Below are 24,217 nucleotides of genomic sequence, written 5' to 3'. Positions count from 1 at the left end.
TCCAAGGTTTTTTTAATTTAATTAACCGAGACGGGCATCCAACTACCTCGGAAAAAGTCATCCTTTGGTCCCGAGGCGGTTCCAATACCCACTTCGGTAAATCAATTTTGCTCGCCTTCAGAAAAGTTTTGTGTAGTAGCGTTAGAGAATTAAATATAATTGAAAAGTGTTAAAAAAATTGGGCTAATTGTGCATTCTCCAGTAAAAACCGGTCCAAGCCGGTTTGGGACTGTTGCCCAGCCGAAAATAGCAGAATCGGCCTCCGGTTTCTCCATAGTGCACACGTGGGCGAGGAAAAACAGCCTAGAAATCAACTTAAGGGCTTCATTGGATCTAAGGGCTAAAAATTAGCCCACTTTATGAAATTAGATTATATATGAGCTAATAAGAGCTGATGGACTCTACCACCAGTTAACACTCATTAGCGCTCTAGCTTATTTGTCCAGAATTAGCCCATATTTAGGCTTTCTACTTAGTATAAAAATATGGGCTAATTACTGGCTGTCTCATCCAAACGGTTTTAACCTTAATTCAATGACCAGGATGTTTAGCGGGTAGGCAGCAGGTCACCACGTCCGCAGAATCATCTTCTTGTCCATGATGCACCCGGGCGCCCATCATTTGTACGTTTGCTTATTTATTTAGTGATGATAATAATATAAGCGTGGATGATTATCGATGAGAACAAATCATGCTCTGTATTTAACAGTCCAATCGATCTTACGAAATCCACCGAGAATATCACATATATATTAATTGTCTCGTGATCATGAAAAGCGATATATGATTAGGCTGTGTTTCATTCTTCTCTGGTTATTCTGTCTATTTCGCCTGCTCTGAAAATGATGAAAGTGTTTCCCTTAAAAAATAATCAGTCTTCCTTCTATAGCACTCGAAAAATAGAAATTCAAGTGTCATATAAGTCAGACTGATTTGTTTCTATGCTAAATAGATAATCCCCTCCTAGGTATTATCAGCATTACATATGGAGTACACATTTGCAGACCGCATAACTAAAGATGGCAATTTCTACCCGAAACCCGATGGGTAAAAACCCTATTAGGGCAAGGGTATGGCTAATTTTTTCACCCATGGGTAAGTAGATGGGACAAAAGTCTTACCCAGCGGGTAAAGCGGGTAAGGGTATGGGGCTGCATTGCCCATACCCTTTAACCCATGGGTAAATTAAACCCGACCTAACTCTATGAATCATGGGTTAAAATTACCACCACACAGCTCAAGCCCAGTAAAATGTATATAACGCAATCCTAGGTTTTCACCTCCCCATCCCACTTCCTCCCTCCCCTCCTGCGCTCCCCCTTGCCGCAGAGACTGCGACCGCGAGTTGCCGCGACTCCGGACGCCGCTGCCCCCATTTCTCGTGACTTCAGATGACAAATTTTATATCAGACTATTTTGATTATGTGTTTTTATGACTAGTTTATTTGATTAATTTGTTACTGATTCTTTGGCTGAAATGGGAGTCTGATATATTAACACATGTAATTTTGATATTGCAAACATTTTTAGATCCATGGGTAAGGATAACCCATGGGTACCCGTTACCCGCATGGGTAAGGGTATGGGAAAGAATTCTTACCCGCGCATAGATATGGGTAAATTAGTGGGTAAAATATTTCCTCGTGGGTAAGGGTATGGGCAGCTATAACCCGGTGGGTAATTACCCATTGCCATCTTTACGCATAACATACACATGGCCTTGTTTAGTTCCCAAAATTTTTTGGGTTGAGGTACTGTAGCGTTTTCGTTTTTATTTGACTAAAATTGTCCAATCATAGAGTAACTAGACTCAAAAAATTCATCTCGACAAACTGTGCAATTAGTTTTTGTTTTCATCTATATTTAATACTTCATGCATGTGCCGCAAGATTCGATGTGACGGGTAATCTTGAAAAGTTTTTGGTTTTTAAGGTGGGCCTATATGATAAAAGATTGTTTCTAATCTTAGTGGAAAAATAGCTAGTTAGATATACTCCATCCCTCTAAACATATGTCTACGTTGTTCTTATTTTTTCTAAACGACACACAGTTTTTGTTATACACTTGTCACGTTTAGATACACATAGCTAGTTGTGCTAAAAAATTATAACCTAAATTAATTATGATTGGCTAGTTAGTTGGGTAACGACTAGTGGGAAACTTAGCTAAAAAATTAGCCCACCTTTAGAGCAACTCCAAGAGCTTGGGCTAAAACTAGTAGTCAAATTCTATTGTTTAGCCATTTTATAAAATAGAAAAATTTTAAAAAAAGAAGAGGTATACAATAGCCTTGCTATTTTACAAAATCAGATAGCACATAGAGCCTATTTTTTTGTTATGCAAATTCTAAAATAGTCTCCACAATAAGAATAACCAAGCTGTTGGAGTTGCTCTTATTTAGATGCACTAGAGCTAATTTGACCTAAAATTAGCTAGCTAACAATTGGCCCATGATATTTCAACATTAATCTTTATATATATATTATGCATTATATTGTATCTAAAGTTCTAAACCTAAATATACAGTAAAGTTATATATTATATCTAAAGCCATTACGACTTGCAATTTAGAACAGGAAGAGTTAGTACATAACACATAATTATATATCCTCAGTAGTATCCCCCAATCCCATGTTACCAAACTCTTCAAACAAATCTTGATCTCATCAATCATGCATGAGATTCGAGTAGTGTACTATATACCAGTAGGATCGAAAGGGAAAGGAGAAGCCCTAGGCTGCTAGGTAGGTTGGACACAATTTTCAGCCAGTTGAAATCAGGCACGCACACGTCATAGGGTCCCGTAGGGGCATGGGCCCACCCAGACCGTCCTGCCTCGGAAAAGCCTAGCAAAGTGTCAAAAATGTCATGAAGGGGACGGAAGATCGATGGCTGCCTAAACACCACCCGTGCTCCTCCATCTCAAGATAATTGTTATTTTTCTTTCCAAAAAATAACTTTAACTAAATATATTTTAAAAATATTAATATTTATGGTCTAAAATTAGTATCATCAGAAAAAATTTAAAATTTAGATTTTTCTAACAAATTTATTTAAAGATATAAATATGACACGTATTTTTTTATAAATATAGTCAAACTTATGGTATAGAAACCTAAAACGACAGTTAATTTGGGATGGAGTGAGTATGACAATGCATGTGCTGCTTGTTTGTATTAGAGCTTATACCACAGTTTATACAATATCTATCTTCGTATTTTGATTATCCTGCATCGGCAACCGCGTTTAGTAAAATTATGTTTGTTTATTTTATTTATATTGGACAAAAAAAATCTGGGACAGAGCTAGTACCACATTTGTTGCACAAATTTCGGTTACTGCTCTCTCGAGTATTGAAAACCCATGACCTCTATGTAGTAGTGTCTTAAATCTTTCTTAAATAAATCAAATTTTTAACTTTAAAGTTTTAGATCTCACCGGGTACTATAATTTTAGTACAGCTAATCTTTTCATCCTAGGTTGTTTGAACAATTTCAAATTGTGAGAATTAAAACATACTTATATTTAGGCTTCTATAAACAAACTCAAATAAAAATGTCATCAACTAAAAAGTTTTTGATCTTGTTGACGTCTACATGTCAATGTAAAGTTTCTCTTCATCATGCTCATTTGAAAAAGTTATGAATTTATTTAATTTCTCAACAACTATTTACGTGGATGGTTGTCAACCATCATTGAAAATTGAGACTTAGTCAGCTACCCCTAAAAATCCACCTATTTTTCAGGTGTGATTTGCATAAGAAACCCTATCTAAAAATATGGTTTGTAGATATGGTTGTTTTATGTCAACCGCTCCTACAAATAGGTAGATTTTTAGGAGATGGTTTTATTAAGGCAACTGCTTTTAGAAATCGATTGTAGGGGAGGTACAAAGGCTATAGTGTGGAAAAATATTTCTAGACGGTTTACTATATAAAGTGCCCTTAAAAAAGGAAGGTGAATGTACAAATCATCCATAGTAATGGGAGGTGAAAAAATTCATTTTGTGTGCCCACATCGGTTTGTGCTAATATGCATTGCCTATATTGGTGATTTGACGATGTGCCTAAGAGGCACACTTTGGATTGAATTCATGCATGGACCAAAATAAGACATTGATCCACTAGAAACATAATGACTATATAAGATAGAAACTTTTTAGCGGAGTCTATATATATGAGGAGGTGGGGGATGAGTAAGGACTTTGACCACCCTAAAGTCCTACTAGCCGCCACCTCCTCTTGCCCTCCCGCAAAACCTAGCCATATGTTGGAATCAACCCAAAAAGCTTAAGGGCTCATTCGGTTGAGGCTTTAGGACGCTAGGAATTAATCCGACAATGAAAGCTTTTGTAAATTGGGCTCATTCCCAGTCAAACAAACGAGGCCTAAGTTTGTTTAAGTTTTTTTTTTTTGAGATGATGAAAAACAACTGGGCTAGGTTTTCTCGGCCCCAACTGTCTACAGGCCCATAAGACTTTAGGGCGGGCCTCCTAACCAAGAGTTTCGTGTGTTCTTTGGGCCGGGCTTTGAGTATATAACAGAGGCCAACAGAAAAGTTTGTTTGGTCCAAATGTGTTTACCCTGTAAGCCTGCTCCTCCCGTCCCATTGATAAACAGAGTTTGCTCTTCATTATCTTTGACTGAAACTTCTACTACTTAATTAGTTCAACAAAACCACATTTTCATTTCCCAATTCACCTAGACCATGCGAGATGATGCGAGAGACCATGTGTAGTATCATAGAACCAAACATATAATAACCCCTGAAACACTGAGCAAACTGCATGCCCGTGCACATTTGACAACACATGCGATGCGATGCATCATGATTATTCATGCATGCACATAATCCGAATCCAGAGACAAACTTCTAATTAATTAATAATGGTACTGGCATTGGAAACGAAACCTACGATACATCACGACATTAAAAGAGTCCAACATCATCATCAGCAACCTAATGAACATGAACAATATTTGACGATACGACACAGCACACACATGCGATGGCACTCTTAATAAGATTCAAACTACGTACTGATGATCATGCACAATAATGCATGCATGCCTAAACACCGAATAACACACAGAGACACTGCGATACGATTGCTGAAATCAAACGAAACCGGCTGCCAGCAGCGCGACGGCCACCACGAGGACGACGGCGTGAGCAGAGGAAGCCGCGACGACCGGCAGCGCAGCAGCGGCGGAGTGCTCACCGGACGGCGACGGCGACGGCGACAGCACCCAGGACCACGGCCCGGGCGCCGAGGACGACGACGACGACGACGACGACGGGGACGGCGCGGGCGCCGGCAGGCTGCCGGCAGCGAGGACGCTGACCGCGAGGCGCTCCTCCATGGCGCAGTGGGCGAGGTCGGCGCTGGCGAAGTAGGCGAACCCGGGGCCGTCGAGGAGGAAGACGGTCCGGCCGTCGCGCGGCGCCGCGTCGGCCGCCGTCTCGTTGCAGTGGTAGTACCCCGCCTTGGACACCCTCAGCACCGAGTCGTTCTTGTACACGAACTCTGCCGCCGCCGGCGGAAACGAGAGAAATGCATGAGCGGCGCAAGTTGCATCCGGTCGATGAGCATGCATGCGATTTGGCGCGTGCGTTACGTACCGAGGGTGTCGCCGACGTAGAAGGTGATGTTGGAGGCCCAGGTGTCGTAGTACCTGTCCTTGTTCTCCGGCGGCGGCGGCGGCGGCACGCGCCACCCGTCCTCACCGCCGACCCTGTACTGCTTCCCCTGCGGCGCCGCCGCCACTGCGGGGCGCTCGAGGCAGCAGACGGCGAGGACGTAGACGGCGGCGGCGAGCGCGAAGAGGCGGCGAGACGTCATCGTCGTCGCTGCAGCCATGGCCTTGGTGGTTGTCCTTCTTTCTATTGGAACAAGAAGATATGAATCGGAGAGAAGGAGCGGCGGCCGGCCTTGGTGGTGATATAGAGAGGGGACGTACGGTAGTAGTAGACTCGACTGGAACTGGCGGCCATTGGTGTGGTGGTGGTGGTGGGCGCTGGCGGTTCCGTCAACTCGCGCGGAGGAGGAGCGGACGTGCAACGGGGGAGGAGGAGAACGTGGCGTCGGACTGAATGGCGCGGCGGCAGTTCCAAACTTTGAAATGGCAGTTCCAATTCCAAAATCACGACCTGGTTTACTAGAGCGTAAATAAAAGCCTAAAAGGCCGGGCTCAAAAGGCCCACTATATTATATGTAACATTTGACAGACCCGCAAAGGGAATTTGGCTTTCTGTGCACTTTCGTAATTCGAGGTTTCGTGCACAGAAAATCGGTCGACTATAATAAAATAAAATAAAACTCCAAAGAGAAGATAATTTCGGTTCTCGATAGGTTAACAGGCTGCAAACCATGTGCTTATTACAAGCCTTGCAAGTTTGGTATGCAACGCACATACATTCATAGCTTACAGAAATAAGATGCTAGCTGTTCCTAGCCTCATCATTTGTAACAAAAAACCGACACTAAATCTACAGGGAAAGGAATTGCAACATTTTAATAAAAGTAGCAACATGGATATGGATCCTATGGCAATCCAGCTACACCTCTTCTGATGTTCAAACATCTACCGTTGATTATTTGGTTCAGCTCATAGGGGCTCAAGGCCTGGAAACTCCTAACCAACGTCTCCTTCTGAACACGGAGCAGAGTTGGCAATGAAAAATCGTTGGCCACAAACAGGTGCAACCATTAAATAACTAGCACCACAACGCCTACACCTTTGATGATCAAATAATGTCTATTATTCGTCCACAACTTGATTGCTGCTAATGACTTCTCTGGAAAACCCCAAGCCTTACTTCGCCTTAGTATCTGTGCAATGATTAGCTAGCTTTCATGCTATGATATCTGAATCGATTTGCTCGAGTTTTGGAAATATTTTCTTCAATGTCGATGAGTACTCTGGAGTTTTTGCCTGCAACAAAGGGGGAAACAGACGAGGGTAAGCTCATCGGAAAGAGGGAACAAATTCCACAGGGGTCCTATCAGAGTATCATGGTAGTACCCTGGAACACAAAATATTGTACAATTAGACATCAATTTTGTCGCATTTCTCTGATAGCAGATATTTTCATGGTATATAAGAAAACTTTAGTGCATGTGACTTCCTTCTCACTAATACCTTTATTGTTTATTTCCTGTTTCATTCAATAACTTGCGCTGAAAATTTCAAAATTGTATAACACATCAAATAAATGGTACAATGAGTAGCACCTGACCCATGCAAAACTAACGATGGGTCAACATCTCAAGTAACACAGCAAAGATACTGCAAGAGTACAAGGGTCCAAATTACCCAGTAACCACAATCAATGGAAGCAACAGTCATTAAAGTCCCAGCTTTATAAGTACCTTGATTCAGTGGAGTTTTTTTTTCCAAACTGATTCTGAGCAGAGTTTCTTTTTTCAAACTGACTGAGAGCAGAGCTTGTACTAGCTATCTTAGCCTATAGCTCACTCAAGATAGCCAAAAACAAAAGGTAATAACTTATAGTTAGTTTTTTTTTCCACTTTGGAATTCACACCACTGAGTTTTGGAAGACGCTTCTCAAGACTTCACTAATCAATAGTGTTACTTTTTACAATACACAGCAAACAGTTTAATTTTGGCAAAAAAAAAAAATTGAGAGACTATCAAGTATCAGCATCAACAATAGGGAACTTGTAAAAGCAAACTAGCAACATTAATTTACAAAAAAAAAAAAATGTACTCTAGCAACAAGGCACACAGCAATGGATGGCAACAGCTTAACCATAATAAACTGCAAATATGTTGAGCGCATATGATATGAATCTTGGCTCTTTTTCCCATCTATATAGAAATATCAAGGATTATATATACAAGTTATGAAATACTTACACAGGGATTTCGTTCAAGATATATTGTCGTCAACTTCTCCCGCGAACCAGCCAAAGCAGTCTCTATCCCATCTAGAGATGGTATTTGGTTGTCATTCAACCACAGGTCCTCCAGCCTATATAGCAAGTTCACATGATAAAGAAGAGAAAGAAATAGCCATTTTCTCCAGCTGCTTATATTCTTAGAATAGCTGTTTCTACTTATCTTGTTACTCTGAGAAGAAAAAGCTATCAGACAGATGGTATCATTTACCTGGTTAAGGTTTCAATATTTTCTATAGTGGTTAGCTTGTTAGATGAAACATCCAAAATGCGGAGGTTCTGCAAGGTAGAGAGGCCTTCCATCTTTTGAATTCCATTATGGCTGAGGTACAGCTCCTCTAACGCAGTACATTCCTGAATTCCAAAACAGATATATTACCATGCAGCAACTACAACAGGCGAACAAGGAAGTTATGATAGAGTACCTGAAACCCATCCATTGAAGTCAATCTGTTGCTTTGCAAACTTATCTTCTTAATTAGCTTCAAACCACACAAGTTGACAGCTCGAATTCGATTTCTTCCCAACCACAGTTCTTGCAGATTTGTCAATGTTTCAAGATTTTCCATTACCTGAAACAAGATAAAACACGTAACTACGTAAGGCTGTAGGAAATAACAGGATCTAGACATAAACAAATTACATACAGCATGAAGCATTACATATGGCTCTATCCATTGACCAGAGAAACTAACTTTCCAGACAACATGCAGTCACCAGGAGTCATATGCAATTTACTCTGAAATTCTTACCCGTAACCTGTTGCTACCAAGTTCAAGAATTTCCAGCGCATGTAAATGCTCAAGCTCTTCCATCTTTGCAACTTCATTCTTTGAAACATAAAGTTCCTTCAATTTGCTGGAAACCTTGGACATACCAGTCAAGGAAGATATCTCATTGAAAGATACATCAAACACCAGAAGACCCTTGAATATGCCAGCATCAGGAATCCTTGTAAGTTTGTTATCTCTAAGGACCAACTCCTGAAATATGAAAGGGAGACAGTTAAATAGCATTGTGAAAAAGTTTTTAAAGAAAGCATCTTTGTTTCTAAGGTAGATCAAATTAATTTGCCATGAATGCAGCTCTTTTATGCAAATGGATTTTGACGCTAGACGGTGGAGATGACAGTATTGTGTGAGGCTACTTAGAGCCAAGTATCTTCAGGGCAAGAATTTTAGTCAATCACACAGCGTAGGTGGATCTCAATTTTGACAAGGTCTTCATGCAGTTAAACCTTGGTATGAGAAAGGCAAAGGAATGATAGTTGAGTGTGTGCAACAGACAAGATTTTGGCATGATGTGTGCATTTAGGAAGGTCTGCAATGCTAATGACTCTATATCCAAACCTGTACAGGATTTCCCTGGACCAGGGCAAGTCACTTGCAAATTTAGCATAAAGAGAGTGAAATTTGTCTCTAAGAAGAAATTTAGGGAATAAGGAGGTGGAACAATGGGGACAGATGATGACTATGTTAGAGGGGATTAGTCTGACTGAGAGGACAGATACAGCTGTGTGGATGCTTGAGAAGTCTAGTAATTTGACTACTAAATCAGTTTATAAGATAATCACTTTTCCAGGAATAGTTGACTTGAGAATGAAGGACATTTGGGAAACCAAGTTAAATTTTCCTTTGGACGGTAGCTCACAACCGAGTACAGACCACTGAACAACTCGAAAAGAGAAATTGTAAAGAGGCTAAAAATTGCAGCTTATGTGGAAAGAATGAGACCATTGATCATCTTCTTTTCAGATGCCGCCTGGCCACTTTTGCTTGGTGTTGAATTAGAGATAGCCTAGGGTGGGACTCAATCCCGGTAGATAAGAGGAAATTTTGAGAGCAAATTCACAACAACTCCGGGTAGAATTAATAAGTGGAGCATGGTGATTATCATCAGATCATGGCGACCAACTCTTGGGCTCTATGGAGAACTCGGAATGATTTAGTTTTCTCAAATCATATGATTAAGAGCCCAAAAGAAATTAGTTATAAATTCTTTGGTTTTCTTCAGCACTGGAAGATCCTGCTGAAGGGGGCACAGCTGAAACTCATGGAAGGAATTCTGGAGAAGCTCAAGGAAGGCCTGTCAAGATGCTGAAGACAGGGTGTTTGGCTCAAGAAGGCCTCAATTGTAATTTCTGTTTTCTAGGGAGCACTTTTGTGGCTGGTTTCCTTTTGGATGCTGGGGTGTTTTGTTAGACTATGGAGGGGTGCAGTTTAAGAGAGTAGAGTTTAGAATTTGTGGTTGATCGTTTGGCTGAGAAGCTTGTGTTGGATGTGCTAGATTGTAAGCTGGTTTTCCCAGCAGGCACTCTCTATGCTTTCAGTAAAAAGCAGGGCTTATGCCTTTGGTCTAAAAAAACAAAAGAAGGTACCGAAAGCCTATACTAAATACACTAAGTACTACAGTGACCTCCAGCTCACTGAAGGAAAAAGTGGTGCCTCAACTCTGTCTGATCTTGACAATCCCTTAGTTCAAACTTCAGAGTGAGGACTCACTTTAATCCATCTCTCCACAAAAGCTTCTAAAAGTAAATGAATTGGTCACTTCGGGTATGTTGTGAAAGTATCAGGACTGTTACAATGCCCTCAGCTATAATGAGTTCCAGCAAATAATAATCATAAGAAATACTCCAGATAGTTGTCAACACAGCTGTCAATTTTTGTGAAATGTGTCAGACCAAAATTTAGTCCCCTCAGTAGGACTGCTTGTTCTTACAGTAACTGAGCCAAGTTACTGTATATCACAATCTATTGCCTAATGATACCAATTACCTGACTTGATATCTCAGTGAAGGGAAGAACATTACAAGAGCACCAAACTTCAAGTTTCATGAAATTTCTATGTTTCACCACAAGATTATCATAAACAAACCCTCTCGTTTTCCACTGATAAATGTCGCTAGGCTTTGTACGTAAAAAATGCAAATTAAGGGCATTTAGTTTTCACCCATTTACAGGAAAGAATAATTAATAATAGACAAATAATTATTGACCACGCTAGCAAGTATTATTATCTAAAATATGTGTTCCTGATAATACAGGTTGGTAGTCATCACAAGATGATTTATAATCAAAGAAACTGCAGGAATTCTTTAACACAAACATCTACTAGTAGCCAAAATTGGGCATCACGATCGGTGCGATACAACAACGACTCGCCACTACAGATTCCGGGTCAGTAATCACCTGCAATCCGGCGATAGTCTCCCAGGACGAGAGCGGCGCGACGGCGTCGTCTTCCAGGAGGTTCTGGCGGAAGGAGAGCTTGCGGAGACGGGGGAGTTGGCCGATGCGTGGGTCGACGGAAGAGAGGCGGTTGGCGGTGAGGTCGACCTCCTCCAGCGTGGGCGGGATCTCCACCTCGCTCAGATCGTGCAGCTGGTAGCTCGTCAGGTCGAGGTACAGCACCGGCCCCTCCCGCTCCCCCTCCGTCTCCATCTTGGCCTCCGCCTCGCCGCCAGCCGCCCCGGACAGCTGATCAACTACACCTTCGCCGGAGGCCATGGGGACCGCTGGGTCAGGGTGGATTCAGGTCTCGAGAAAGTTCTGGAAGAACGGGGGAGCTAAAGGCAGGAGAAGAAAATACGCAATTGGTTCCGCGAAGAGAGGTGATTTTTTTTTTTTTTTGAGAGGAAGAAGAGAGGTGATTTGAGTAGGCCGGGCCTGAATAGTATGTGGGCCAAATAAATGGGCTGACAATAATACCATTAAGGCCCATCTATGTCTTTTTCTGAAATGGCAAGGTCCAAAACCCTAAAAACCCACACGGCCTCGCCGCCCCTCCTCCGCCGCGAGCTCGTCACCTCCCTGTCCCCGGCAGGCAAGCCATGGCGTCGCGCCTCCGCTCCTTCACCCGCCCAGCCGCCGCGGCCTTCCTCCGCTCCGCTGCCGCCCGGAGCCCCGCCGCTTCCCTCCCCGGCACCCTCGCTCCTGTCCCCAGGTAAGGGTTCCTTCCATTTTTGTTCACGGCCTGTGAGGATGTTTCCCGATTAGGCGTTGCTTAACTGGGGTTTTATGTGGTGCAGGGCTTCGGCAATAGGGCGGCGGATGGCTCTGGCGCGGTCGCTGCAACCGCTGCACAGCGCGGTCTCGGCGGCCCGGCTGACGTCGCGGCTGGGGCCGGAGGTGGCCCGGGCCGTGTCGCAGGGTACGCTCTGCAGCTCCTACCCGGGAGTCTGAGTCTGATACAGTCTACTAATCTTTGCAACGCTACAGTGAGTTGTGGCTGCCCGATTGCTTGCTTGCTTGTCTATTATTGATCATGTGTTGTCATTCTTGATTTTGGATGATTTTGGTTCACTTGGTGAGATCTGTTTCACTTGGATCGATGAAACTAATATTAACTTCTAGGTAGGAGTGGAGAGTGAAAGTTTGCCATTAGTCACTGGCTACATTTGTAGTTTCATTCACTCACATCACATTGCTCTAGTGTCATATATGTCCGTGATAGAGTTATAATGTGGATGATTAATACAACTTTTCAAGTTATGGGAACAAGCTTGATAAACTTCTATCAGGATCAGTAATTCAGTATCACGGGGAACATGATATAGACATAGTGCCATTTCCTCGTCCCAGGAATGACAGAAGTCAGAACATCATTCCCGTTGGAACAATGTCATCCTCATCCGGACCTTGGCAACACCTTTCTCAAGTTGTGCACCATGTCCCTCGGACAGTCGGACCCCCTTTCCTTGACTAAGAAACGTCCTGACTATGGGGAAATTGGTGCATGATATACCAGAGACAGCCCATGCAAGCTAAAATGAGTGTCAATAGCTTCTGGATGTCATCGATTCATTCTTAATCTAGGATATTAACCTATTTGGCTTTGAATACAGTAAGTTGATAATGCATTTAGGTTTGTTGTGATTGTCAATTGTATCCTTTATATTCCTCAGCAATTGAGATTATCAACTTTGTCCTTTAGGTCTCATCTCCTTTTCTGATACAGGGTCAGTTACCTATTTGGTCTCTAGACTAGTTGACCTTCGTTGTTGGTTCATTTTTTTAGTTCTAGACAAGTAGACAGTCCACGTTGGTTACCATACTGCTCAGCATGCTTAATCCGCGTGACGAACTCCCCGTTTTTGTTGATTCAGCTGATGCATTGTTATTTGTGTAAAGTCTATTTTTCATTTTTTTTTCAACCTCCAACTTTCACGGTAGTTCGATTTCCAGCCTTGAACTACGAAACGGAGTACCAGACGCCCTACAACTGCCAAAACCGGACAAATTTGACCCTCTTGCTAGTTTCAAATTGGTTTTCTATTTTGTAAAAATAATAAAAATCTGGTTTAGTGTCTTAAAATCCATAACTGATTTATTTTAAATTAGAAAAATATGAAACCCGTGCCAATTTTGTTAAAATGGTATATGTCTGTTTGAGATCTATTAAGAGTTACTTGACATATTTAGTTATGTTGCATTGCTTTATTGCTTGTAGTCGTGCACTCATGCTCATTATTTATTAAAAAAAATAAGATCCATAGATAACATGTTTAGAAGAAAATTGGTGCTGGTTTCATATTTTTCTGGTTTAGTAAACTAAATCAGTTATGACTTTTCGGAGATTAAACCAGATTTTTATTATTGTTACAGTAGAAAAACAGCCAGAGGACCAAACTTGCCAGGTTTCAATAGTTGGAGGGGGTTTCATAGTTCAGGGTTGAAAATTGGACTGCCGTGCAAGTTTAAGGTTTAAAAGTGGACTTTATTAATGCCATTATCATTATGCTACTTGCCCAGTGATTCAGTCCACTAGGCGCTGGCCTTTCCTGTCTTTACCCTCGAATCATTCCCTTTACAGGAAGAGCATCACTTCCTTTATGCCACTCTTTAAGCTATCTAGTGACTGGAGCAGCATCATCTGCCTCCCACTGGTTTCCCCAGTGTGGCAGACGAATTTCTTGAACATTTATTATGTTTTATACATATGGTTTGTTCTTTTTCATCTTGTCAGCTTTTTTTTGTGTGTGCTGAAAATTATTTTCATTCTGTTTGATTTGAATGGGTTCAAATTTCTTGCATATTGGTCCCAAGGTCAGGCGAGGCTTGTTGATTTCAAGAGCTCGATGATGTAGATGTTAGGAAGCATAGCCCGCCAAGAATGAGATTCTTGCCTGACCAGCACTTGGATGTGAGTGGGTGGGCCTTTTATTTTGGAAGGGAGTCATCACTCAGTTGTCTTCATTACAAAACATGTCACTTAACAGGTTTTCTTGACCAAGAATTGCTTCATGGTCAGCTCATTTAAGGACCAAAGTGGCCCTATTTCCCATACTTGGATCAAAGTGGTCATTGACCCATAATAAAACACAATATAGTGGAAACTAATTAGTACAGGTATATATAACATGGAAAATTACATTTCTAGCATAATGTAATTGTAAACCAGTCGTAACTGCATGATAATTCCTGCCAATTTGTCAAGTCAAATTGGTGGTTGCTTAAGTTCTACCTGTATGTAGTATTGAAGCTACGTCCGTCCTTACACATATCAACTGTCACATTTACTTGTGCTATGTCCATTTCAATTTTCATTTCAGATCTGACTGTACTGAGAAGATCCTTTTATTCGCCCCATTTCTTTTGGTTCTGATTTTCACATACGTCTCAAATTTTGATTTGTCTTTATGATTTAGGAAAGAACAATGTCCTGTCATTCGTGCCTCTGCACCGTTATGAATTTGTCATTCGTGTTAAATCCTCCTCCGGCACTTTCATTGTGCATAAGCCCCAATATTAATGTGATGTTGCCAAAATGCTCCACTTGAACACTGAAGTTCACAAGATCTGGTTTCGCATTACCCAAGCCACTCTCTCTGGGGAAGAGTTATAGTGACATGGACATTTGGTGTTCTATGGTAGCTTCACTTATATTAGCAACTGCATAGCTTCTGGTATGCTTTATTGTACCTTGTGTAGTTGTGCGTGCATGGGTATATTAGATGATTTTACTGCAGTACAACCAAAAAACTCATGTTTTCCTTTGATAATATCTTGCAGAGACAGGTCTCAGTGTCCCTCGATAATGAAAGAAACTGCTCCAGATGGCAGCGACATCAGCAGCAGAGAGTTGGAGGGCTTGGTTGTCATAATAATAATCATACTTGTTAAACGGTTACCTTATTTATTTAGGGGCACTTTGTGCAATGTGCCAGTGGCGCATGTTTTACCGTAATACATTCCTGGTAACGGCTATTCTTTTGAATTCCATGTGAGGTCAAGGTTTTAGATAACATAGTCATTTACTCATTTTTCTTGTAAGTGTTCTTGCACGGCGTCTCCGTCTGTGGAGATGTGGGCATCAGTTGAAAGTTGAGATTAAATTTCGGGGTGGCATCTCGAGAAAATGTGATATTGTGTTGCAAACATTGTTTCAGTACGTTAAAGTGTTTTTCTTGAAATGTTGCGAAAATTGAATTGTAGATGATGTTGGAACATTCAATCTCGCGGCATCATCAACTGTCATTGTTGGAAAATCAAAACAACTCTTAAAAAAATCTCCAAAATTCTAACCTTTATTAGATCATTTTTACTCGAGATGCTTGAAGTCAATGACTGCAAGCAACATAGAAATACACATGCAAGTGTCGCATGGCATGCAAAGCACGACGAAGCACCATGAAGGGCAAAGCATGTTAGTGTAGATGAAGACATGAAATTAGCTTGGGACGGGAAGATAGCTTTTCACACTCCCGGCTCAGCTCTCAGCTAAAAGAGCTCAAACAAGGAAACAAGAGCCGATCCAAAAAGTTGTGAACTCCAACAGGCACTGAACCTGGAAACAAAATCAATTCTATACACATGGTGTACCTACGTACGCCCTGAAGTCGCAAACGGCTTATTACTCCCTGGGTGTACACTCTTTAACCAGCGATCTAGTTGGTGACCACCTGATCGTTGCGTACGCCGGCGATGAGCGCCATGCTGCCGACGGCGGCGACGGCGGTGGCGGTCTTGGCGCCTTCACTGACGACGACCCTCGTGCCAGCGTCAGACCTGGGCGACCTTGGGCCGCCCGACCCCGAGAGCTTCCTGACGATGCCAATGACGGCGTCGGCCTGGAACAGCGCGGGGTGCGTCCTCCCGAAGCCGTTGAACCGCCGGCACACGGCCATGTGCGCCGCCAGCGCGGCGCCGCGGTCGCCGCCGTTCTTGCCGGCCTCCTCGGCCACGGCCTCGGCGCACAGGCCGCACACCAGGCGGCCCGAGAAGCGGCGGCGCACCGCGGCGATGTACGACGCCGTGCACTCCTCCGACATGCCGCAGCACTCGCACTCCGCGTCCTCCACCTCCGCCGCCGAGCGCGCCGTGGCCGCGGCGGCGTCCCGTGGGTCGCCGCCGCCGCCGCCGCTGGCGTCGTCGGGGCTGAGCATCAGCTCCAGTTCCTTGTGGTGGTCATCGCCGCCCGCGACGCAGCTGCGGAGCTCGTGGCACGACGGGACCCTCTGCTGCCGCCTGTGCTCGCCGCCGAAGCTGCCGATGATCGTCGCCAGCAGCGGCGCCACGGCTGTCGTCATGGCCGGTGATTCTCCATTGGGTGCCATGGACTGATCGACTGACTACTCTAGCTTTTTGCTTCTGCTCTTGACGTGTGTTGTGTTGTGCTTCGTTTTTTATGGAAGGGTCGTATGAGTCTACTACACCATGGCACCTATTTATAGAGAGGCAGAGCTTAGAGAAGAAAGCGACTTGTCGATGACCTCGTGATCGATCATGATTAAGTAGTTTCGTATTGAGATGTACGTATATTTTTATACACTTCTCAAAGCGTATCCAATAAATAAGAGAGCGAAGGCACATGTAATAAGTAAAATAAACTTTACCCGAGGAGATCTTGGACATGTCTCTAGCTAAAGAGAGGATTTGATACGTGGTTGCACGAACTTGTGTGGTTGAGGTGCGAGGCGCGTGCTTATCAGTTATCAGCTTATCATTACGGTCGTGGGTTATCATGATTGGTGCACACGAGTAACATGAACATGAAGCTATCTTTGTGCCAAGTATCTGCTTTTTTCGACCTGGGGTTAGGTTTTAATCTCACGTATGTGATGACGCCAGCTATGGTTTCCCGGATGGAATATGCTAGATGCCCAGATACTTCACCAGGTAGGTTGCGTACAAGTCGGTATCGCGATACGTATTGGATTCTCCGAATACACGTCCGATATGTTATCGGAGACATATAAGGAAATATTATCAACAAAATAATGGTCTTGTTTAGTTCCGAAAATTTTTTAGTTTTTGTTTTTATTTGGTAAATATTGTCCAATCATAAATTAAATAGACTTAAAAGATTCATCTCGCAATTTATAAGTAGACTATGTAATTAATTTTTTTTTTCGTCTATGTTTAATGTTTTCATGCATGTGCCGAAAGATTCGATGTGACGAGAAATCTTAAAAAGTTTTTGGTTTTTGGGGTGAACTAAACAAGGCCGATAATTAAAGTTTTTTTGTTTGTGACCATCAAACAACAGCATTAGAGATTGCCGCACATGTCCAAAATTTTCAGATGCAGGAGGGGAAGTTCTTCTTTTGAAAAAAGATTAGCAGGAGCGCTGCTATATACGAAGAAAGAGCAATTCAAAGTTTTATAAAGTTATATAAGAAGATGCACATAGGCACAAATCACAAACATATATAGAAGACGAAGTAAAATCATTGGGTTAGAACAGGAAACCCGGTAGCTCTTGTAGTCTTGTGAGGAGTCGCAATTTCTTCTTTGATTAGGCCGAACACCTGTAGTGGCAATCGCGTCAATCCTTCAAAGTTTCTTCGACTATGCTCTTTCCAAATGTTTCAGGCCGAGTATGTGAGGATTGTGATTGTTGTTGTTGTTATTCTCTTTTCCGCTGCAATCTGTCCTTGAAGCATTTCTCCCGCCATTCTTGCATTGTTTGAACATTTATATTTATTTGAATGCACTCCCCTGCCTAGCTTCTTACCAGGTTCCGTACTTCTGGTTCTTGGTCACACAATGGGCAAATGGGATTGCAAGGCCAATTTCTCAAAGCAAGTTTGCCCGACCCTTGGTACTTTCACTTGTACCAGCAGCCAGGCAGGAGGAGAAGTTTCACCCGGATATGATATAGCAAAAGTGTTCATAAATTTACTCATAGCTTTTAATATAATATATATTCAAACCGGAAATGGTAATCAAACCAAATTTCGCTAAAAATGGATTGGAATGGCATGACATGTAATTAATTCAGGGGGAGAAATGAAGAGCTTGTTTGCACTCGTGTCTATGCGATTAGCCTCTCTTTTCGCATGCTAAATAGGAACCTAAATATAACCCAATTATGGTCTAATAAGAGCTAATGGGAGCTAAATGATAGTTAGATCCTATTAGCCCTTATTATCTTATAATTAATTAGCCTATGCTTATCCCATTATCTGAGTATGGGCTAATTTTTAGCCCTAGAATCCAAACATCCTAGAACCCAGAAGTAATAACCAAACATAGCTCGTTAACCACTTGCATTCCTAACGAACTGGGGAGAGAGAGAGAGAGAGAGAAGAGTATCATTATATTTTTCAATGCAATATAATGATGATTTGTGGAACCACCATTTACGATCTCGAGATTTGATGGTGGTCTTTTGGAGGTTTTTACTGAGGTAAGGGGTGTGAGTGTGTATTGAGGTCAATGTCCATACAAACCATATATACAATGCGTGTATGACCTTGTTTAGTTCCCTTACAAAAACTTTTCGGGCTAGCGTAGCACTTTTGTTTGTGTGTGACAATTATTATTCAGTTATGCTGTGTAATTAATTATTTTTTTTATCTATATTTAATGTGTATGTGTCGCAAGATTTGATGGGATAGGAAATCTTGAAAAAGTTTGTTTTTAGGTTTTCGAAGGAACTAAACAAGGCCTCAGTATTTGTACAAGTGTACCGTGATTTGCCAAAAATGTATAGCACGGTGGTTTATAGCAGGTTTATAGAGGGGAAAAAAACATCAATTCAGTTTGCGAGACCAATAAATACGTACCCGAGTGATGTCATCATCAATAAGATGTGTTTTATCTAATATAAGGGCGCTAGGTGATCACAATCGTGTTACGTTAGCCATGACCTTATCAGGTTTGCCTTTCTCATGACTTATCACTCAAACTCGATCTCTACCAAAAGTAGTGCTAGCTACTGCGCGCACGCGCATGCAGATGAGCTGATATTTTTTACGGCCCAGTTCAGTTGCCTGTATATATATATGTATTACAGTAGTTCTCCTTTATTTATTTCATTAATTCTCGCAATGCATGCATAGGGGGCGGGATCAGTCATCCATCAACATCAAGCACGCCTTTAATTAATTTGATATATATAGTCAGTCACGTGGAAGCTATTCCGACCAGGTGTGGTGTGCCCTCGCTCCTTGTGTCTCAAAATCATGATGATCATCGCTCCATCGTTAATTAGATCTGATGATCTGACGACAGCGTTGCTTTCACGGTCACGGTCAAGGTCCCAAGATTTGATTCAAATACATGTAAATCCTGACTCTCAATCTCTTCCCTATGCTTCTCTCTCACTCCATGTTTACTCATTCTTTCTCCCGTTCTTTCGTCCCTCCCTGCTCTCGGTCTCGTCCTTAGTTGAGCGCGAGCTAGTTTGGGTGGCCAAGCCCTGATTTATTGCTCAATCACCTGGTAATGATACGCCACCTATCATGGTCCACTTGTCCATATTGAGTGGTAAAACCACCTGTGTGACAGTCGGTTCATATATAAGAGCAAGGCTAATAATATAGTCAGTTGTTGCCAGTAAGGTCGGTCTCAGTTGTAATACCCGATTTTAAGAACAAAACCAGATATGCACCATATGTGAATAAGGGGTAATATCAAAAGACAATGCATAAATATATAACATACTTAATATAAAAGAGATAACCTTTAATAGCAAACAGCGGGTAGATAACTCTAAACTTCGGGTATTAACTTCACTCTACAGGATCCAACTGACTGGTTGATCACAAGCCTAAACTTCTCCTGAGGTTTGGGGGAAATAGCAAGAGTGAGTCCATGTCGAACTCCACAAGTATAGCAACTAGATTGTATAAATCCCACAATCTCATGATCAATGTGACATAAATGTAAAGCACTAAACAATAATAATGAGCATATTTAACACACAGGAATCATCACCCTTAATGTAGATGTCCCCAAGGCCGCTCCTGACCGTGAGCTCGGCTAGTATACCAGTTTTTAACACTCTGCAGATGTTGTACATCTTTACCCATGAGTCATGATTTACCCTTTCGCCCGAGGTGATCAGCCTCTTAACCCACTTCCAAGGAAGGTCGGCAGGGATCACTATGAAGCCTTTCAAAAGTTCGTCTAACATGTTAGGGCCGCAAGGTTTCCTTTGCGAGCAGATATAGATACCCCCTTCCGAATGGCACAATGACGCGCAGCCTATACACATAGGGACAGGGGCTCGCACTATACCCGTGTTGGTTCAGCCCCTCCGCCCTTTCGGGTAACCTCTAACAAGCTAGAAAAGGTCTTCATACTGAGCTAAAGCCAGAGCCATTATAGCCCTCATGGTTGCACTGTTGTCCCGGGTGATCACGTACAGATAAATCATTAAGTTGCTAAAAAGTCATCTTTTATCGTTTATTACTTAACATTAATCTAGTCACAGGATCATGGTCACAGAAATAAAATCCAAATGTTATACTTGCCTTAATCCAATTGCTCTTGCTGATCCTGCTAGTTGTCCAAGGCTCTGATCTTGATCACTGAAGTACTCTTATTCACCACGAATTGTTCACCAACTAAACTCGATCATCGATCACACAATCAAACGGAGAAAGCATACACGAGCAAACAAAACGACAATTAGAACAGTACACCAATCATATAAAAAGGTTTAAAAACTAATCTACGCATTACTACGAGCACAAAGACGTGAAAAGCACATTAACCGAAGCTACGATGAAAGAGAAATGACTATTGTAAAATTGACTTTGTACGAGAAAAAGAAAACTTCATGCTTCGTTGATTTCAGTAGTTATATAAAATATCTATAAGATACTTTAGTGAAATACCTAGATTGAATTAAACGAAATTATATTTGAATTACAAAATCAAGTTAAAACTAATAATATTTTATTTATAAATGTGGTCGTATAAATTAAACAAATTAATCTCTAATTTTACAAAAAAGAAGTAACATGTGGAAATCTATTGAAATTATATATGTACGATCATGTTCAAGCTAAGTAGTTAAGATTGAGAAACATAATTATGTTAGTAATTAATTATATATTAATGATTATCAAAGTTTGACACCTATAGTGCTTTTAGTTATAAAACTATAGTTGTATGCATATTAATCAAATTAATATTGAAATTGTAAGTTCTCAAGCACGTGACATGTTAAGGATGCTAGCTCGTACACGATCACAAATTAAATCGGAGCTAATACTAAGAAACAGAATTACGAAGACACAGAGTGTTCCTCACCGGGCAAAGATAGAAGTGGTGGATCGTCGGTGACGGCCAGATTAAAAAAAAAGACGCCGGATCTTCACATGGAGAAAAGTATAGATTAGAGTCCCTCTAGCCACGGACGCGCCGGTTAATTCTGAGGAGACGAACGATGGCAGCTCGTACAAGACTAACGACAGCAGTGTCGGTCATGGTAAAGAGGTGTCGATGGCTTGAGCGGCGGAGTACTTCTACGGCCGAGAGTGGTTCAGGGTAGATGACGTAGTACAGAAACGAGGAAATCTAATTTACTACCTAGAGATCCCAAACTAGGGGCTTTCTCTTCCAGTAGTCCTGATGTGTTTTGCCCAAAGAGTTGGTACATATATGTAGGAAGAAAAACTCTCCTCATCAACATCAATTAGCAATATGATACTAATTGCCATTGTATCATACAGATTTACTAAATGGCCTAATTAATTATTAAAGTCCATTGGTAAATAAAGACATGAGCCTTTAGAAATTATAAGAATTATTGGGCCTTGCGTTGGAAAAACAAAGAAATATTTATTTTCTTTCGGAATTAATTAATTTCATGAATAAAATAATTCTAGAAAAGTCCAGAATTATTATTTACGCCATGAAAAAAATATTCTGAAAGCTTCAAAAATTCAGGAAAAATTCTCAGAGATATTATAAAACATGGGGAACCCGAATAAAGCTTTTGGAGCTCATGAGAAGATTGTTTGGAGCATCTAAAAATTAGATCATGCTCACAGAAAAGTGAGAACAGAAGTTGAAAAAAAATCCCGAAAAATTTGTAGCGAGTGCTTGATGGATGAGGAACTAAAAGAAGTGTTTTGAGTGACAAAGAAAATATTTTAGGAAGGCCCTAATAAAAATTTGAGCTTAGAAACAAGGAATTTGGTTGTAGATAAAAGATAAATACGTGCCGAATAAGGAAGATCGATCTACTAAATGTATTTTAAATATTTTTCTTACTATCAACACATAAAGGAGCAACAAGCATCACATCAAAACATATCCACCAGCATATATGCATAATAATATTGCTAAGCCTTATGATAAATTTTAATTTAATAAAAAATATTATTTTTCCTATATTTTTATGAGTACAAAAATACAAAATTAAATAATTTTATCTATATTTCAAAAGGAGTAAATTTTAGGGTGTTACATCAGTGGAGAGTTTCATAGCGTTGTTTCCAAGACTGCCATGTCATGTGAAATGAAATGAAACTTGGATGAAACATTCACTCTCAATGGAGAGTTTCATTCCATGATTTTCATATGCATTTAATTTAAAGACTCAGAGAGTTGGTAATCATGTCAAGAGAGTTTTATCTAGATGAAACTCATTTCTTCTCTCTTCTTTGTAGCATTCTTGCAGCCCACTTTATATAGTGATTAACTTATCACTATTAATACATGACTCACTTGTCTTTTTCACAAATTTTATTGGTTATTGTGTCCAAACCGGCTATAAGCTTACAACCAGTCTCTACTCTCTCTCTTCTCCTCTCTTCTATCTTAGCATTTAGCCAGCTTGTAGCCTGCTATATACTTGCTCTAAGGCGTTGTTTAGTTCCTAAAAAGTTTTGCAAAATTTTTCAGATTTTCCGTCACATCGAATCTTTAGACGTATGCATGAAGTATTAAATATAGACGAAAATAAAAACTAATTACACAGTTTGGTTGAATTTGACGAGACGAATGTTTTGAGCCTAGTTAATCTATGATTTGACAATATTTATCAAATACAAACGAAATTGATACTATTCACATTTTGCAAGTAAACAAGGCTTAACTGGCAGTGTTTATCCATGGTGTGGCAGTGAGTGTTGATATTTTTCTATGTAATTATGTAAATATGGTCAATCCAAGGACGATGATGATGCTTCAATGCAACTAAACACTAGAAACATTTGTGTTTGACTCGTAGTAATCGCGCGCCCCACCGCCAGCTGCTGCTCAACCTCGAAGCCTGGTACTAGTAGAAAATACGTAGAGAAGATGGCCGGCGTGGTCGTGGTCGCTACTCGCTTAGTGGGCCTTCTCTTTTGTGTGATGTTTTTTATTTGATACCTTTTATGTGATGTTGATTTTTTAAAAAAAAAATCGATGTTGAATTGTTTCGAGCGGTAGGCTTCCGTCTCATGTGGGTACTGGATCGACGAATATTTTTCAACATTTGTGAACCGCGCCTATGTATAGACAATCGTACATGTTAGGTTTATCATAGAGTCTAAAGTTATTTATTACCTTAAACAATGGGAACTTAGAGTCTAAATAAGACTTGGAGTCTTATTTTTTCTACCTTTTTCTTCAATAAATATGGTGCCACATCAGCAAAATATCATAAATAATATGTAATTAATTGTCTTAGACTCTGTGATAGAGTCTTGCATTGTGAGTGTCCTTAGTCCACATAATACTCCTATGTGAGGTTTCAATTCCAATGGACATGTTAGGTTTACATCAAAATAACGGTACGGTACTAATTAACATTGCACACTTCACCTCCACTCACGGGCTTAAAAATGATAAAGGTCATGAATGGTTACACTAGAGCTAGAGAGTTATTCTCCTTATATAATTATACCAAACCTATGAAAAAGTAGAACTTGGACATTGTAGGTATACCTAGTTTGACTATATCACCGCGCACGACGACTCCAACTCTTTTCTTCGCCGCGCTGCGCGTCAAGTGTAACCATCCATGACCTTAACTCACATGTTTTTCTAGTCCATGTTCTCCCCTTACAAACATGTTTTCCTGGTCCCACGTGGTAGAAATATATTGATATATATATATATATATATA

The 24,217-nt window shown here is 41.1% G+C and overlaps 4 protein-coding genes across 4 annotated transcripts; 1 reads left to right on the top strand and 3 right to left on the bottom strand.

The window, feature by feature from the left end:
• On the bottom strand, window positions 4,858–5,909 carry LOC8073802 (uclacyanin-3). Its single transcript, XM_002451774.2, has 2 exons — window positions 5,623–5,909; window positions 4,858–5,527 (listed from the first exon to the last, which is right to left on the bottom strand). Exons 1-2 carry the CDS (start codon window positions 5,858–5,860, stop codon window positions 5,118–5,120), a joined length of 648 nt encoding a protein of 215 aa, XP_002451819.1. The 5' UTR covers window positions 5,861–5,909; the 3' UTR covers window positions 4,858–5,117.
• On the bottom strand, window positions 6,328–11,541 carry LOC8085553 (protein phosphatase 1 regulatory subunit pprA). Its single transcript, XM_002451773.2, has 6 exons — window positions 11,113–11,541; window positions 8,674–8,904; window positions 8,347–8,493; window positions 8,133–8,275; window positions 7,881–7,995; window positions 6,328–6,935 (listed from the first exon to the last, which is right to left on the bottom strand). The coding sequence occupies exons 1-6, from the start codon at window positions 11,428–11,430 to the stop codon at window positions 6,855–6,857; spliced, it is 1,035 nt and encodes a 344-aa protein (XP_002451818.1). The 5' UTR covers window positions 11,431–11,541; the 3' UTR covers window positions 6,328–6,854.
• LOC8073801 lies at window positions 11,668–15,313 on the top strand. Its single transcript, XM_002453521.2, has 3 exons — window positions 11,668–11,866; window positions 11,952–12,140; window positions 14,935–15,313. Exons 1-2 carry the CDS (start codon window positions 11,754–11,756, stop codon window positions 12,103–12,105), a joined length of 267 nt encoding a protein of 88 aa, XP_002453566.1. The 5' UTR covers window positions 11,668–11,753; the 3' UTR covers window positions 12,106–12,140; window positions 14,935–15,313.
• LOC8073800 lies at window positions 15,556–16,662 on the bottom strand. Its single transcript, XM_002451772.2, has one exon. It carries the CDS (start codon window positions 16,476–16,478, stop codon window positions 15,810–15,812), a length of 669 nt encoding a protein of 222 aa, XP_002451817.2. The 5' UTR covers window positions 16,479–16,662; the 3' UTR covers window positions 15,556–15,809.

The sequence above is a fragment of the Sorghum bicolor genome, chromosome 4, assembly GCF_000003195.3.
Source record: "Sorghum bicolor cultivar BTx623 chromosome 4, Sorghum_bicolor_NCBIv3, whole genome shotgun sequence".
NCBI classification, from domain to species: domain Eukaryota; kingdom Viridiplantae; phylum Streptophyta; class Magnoliopsida; order Poales; family Poaceae; genus Sorghum; species Sorghum bicolor.
The sequence above is the reverse complement of the archived record's forward strand: the minus strand, read 5'-3'. Positions and strand labels throughout refer to the sequence as shown.

What these genes read in the sequence shown, in the direction of transcription:
- LOC8073801 (XM_002453521.2), top strand. Translation starts at nt 11,754, where the DNA reads ATGGCGTCGCGCCTCCGCTCCTTCACCCGCCCAGCCGCCGCGGCCTTC. An exon ending in ACCCTCGCTCCTGTCCCCAG is followed by an intron (nt 11,867 to 11,951) that starts GTAAGGGTTCCT and finishes TATGTGGTGCAG; the next exon opens with GGCTTCGGCAATAGGGCGGC.
- LOC8085553 (XM_002451773.2), bottom strand. Translation starts at nt 11,430, where the DNA reads ATGGCCTCCGGCGAAGGTGTAGTTGATCAGCTGTCCGGGGCGGCTGGC. An exon ending in CTTCAATGGATGGGTTTCAG is followed by an intron (nt 8,276 to 8,346) that starts GTACTCTATCAT and finishes TTTGGAATTCAG; the next exon opens with GAATGTACTGCGTTAGAGGA. An exon ending in AATATTGAAACCTTAACCAG is followed by an intron (nt 7,996 to 8,132) that starts GTAAATGATACC and finishes CTTGCTATATAG; the next exon opens with GCTGGAGGACCTGTGGTTGA.
- LOC8073800 (XM_002451772.2), bottom strand. Translation starts at nt 16,478, where the DNA reads ATGGCACCCAATGGAGAATCACCGGCCATGACGACAGCCGTGGCGCCG.
- LOC8073802 (XM_002451774.2), bottom strand. Translation starts at nt 5,860, where the DNA reads ATGGCTGCAGCGACGACGATGACGTCTCGCCGCCTCTTCGCGCTCGCC. An exon ending in CTACGTCGGCGACACCCTCG is followed by an intron (nt 5,528 to 5,622) that starts GTACGTAACGCA and finishes CGGCGGCGGCAG; the next exon opens with AGTTCGTGTACAAGAACGAC.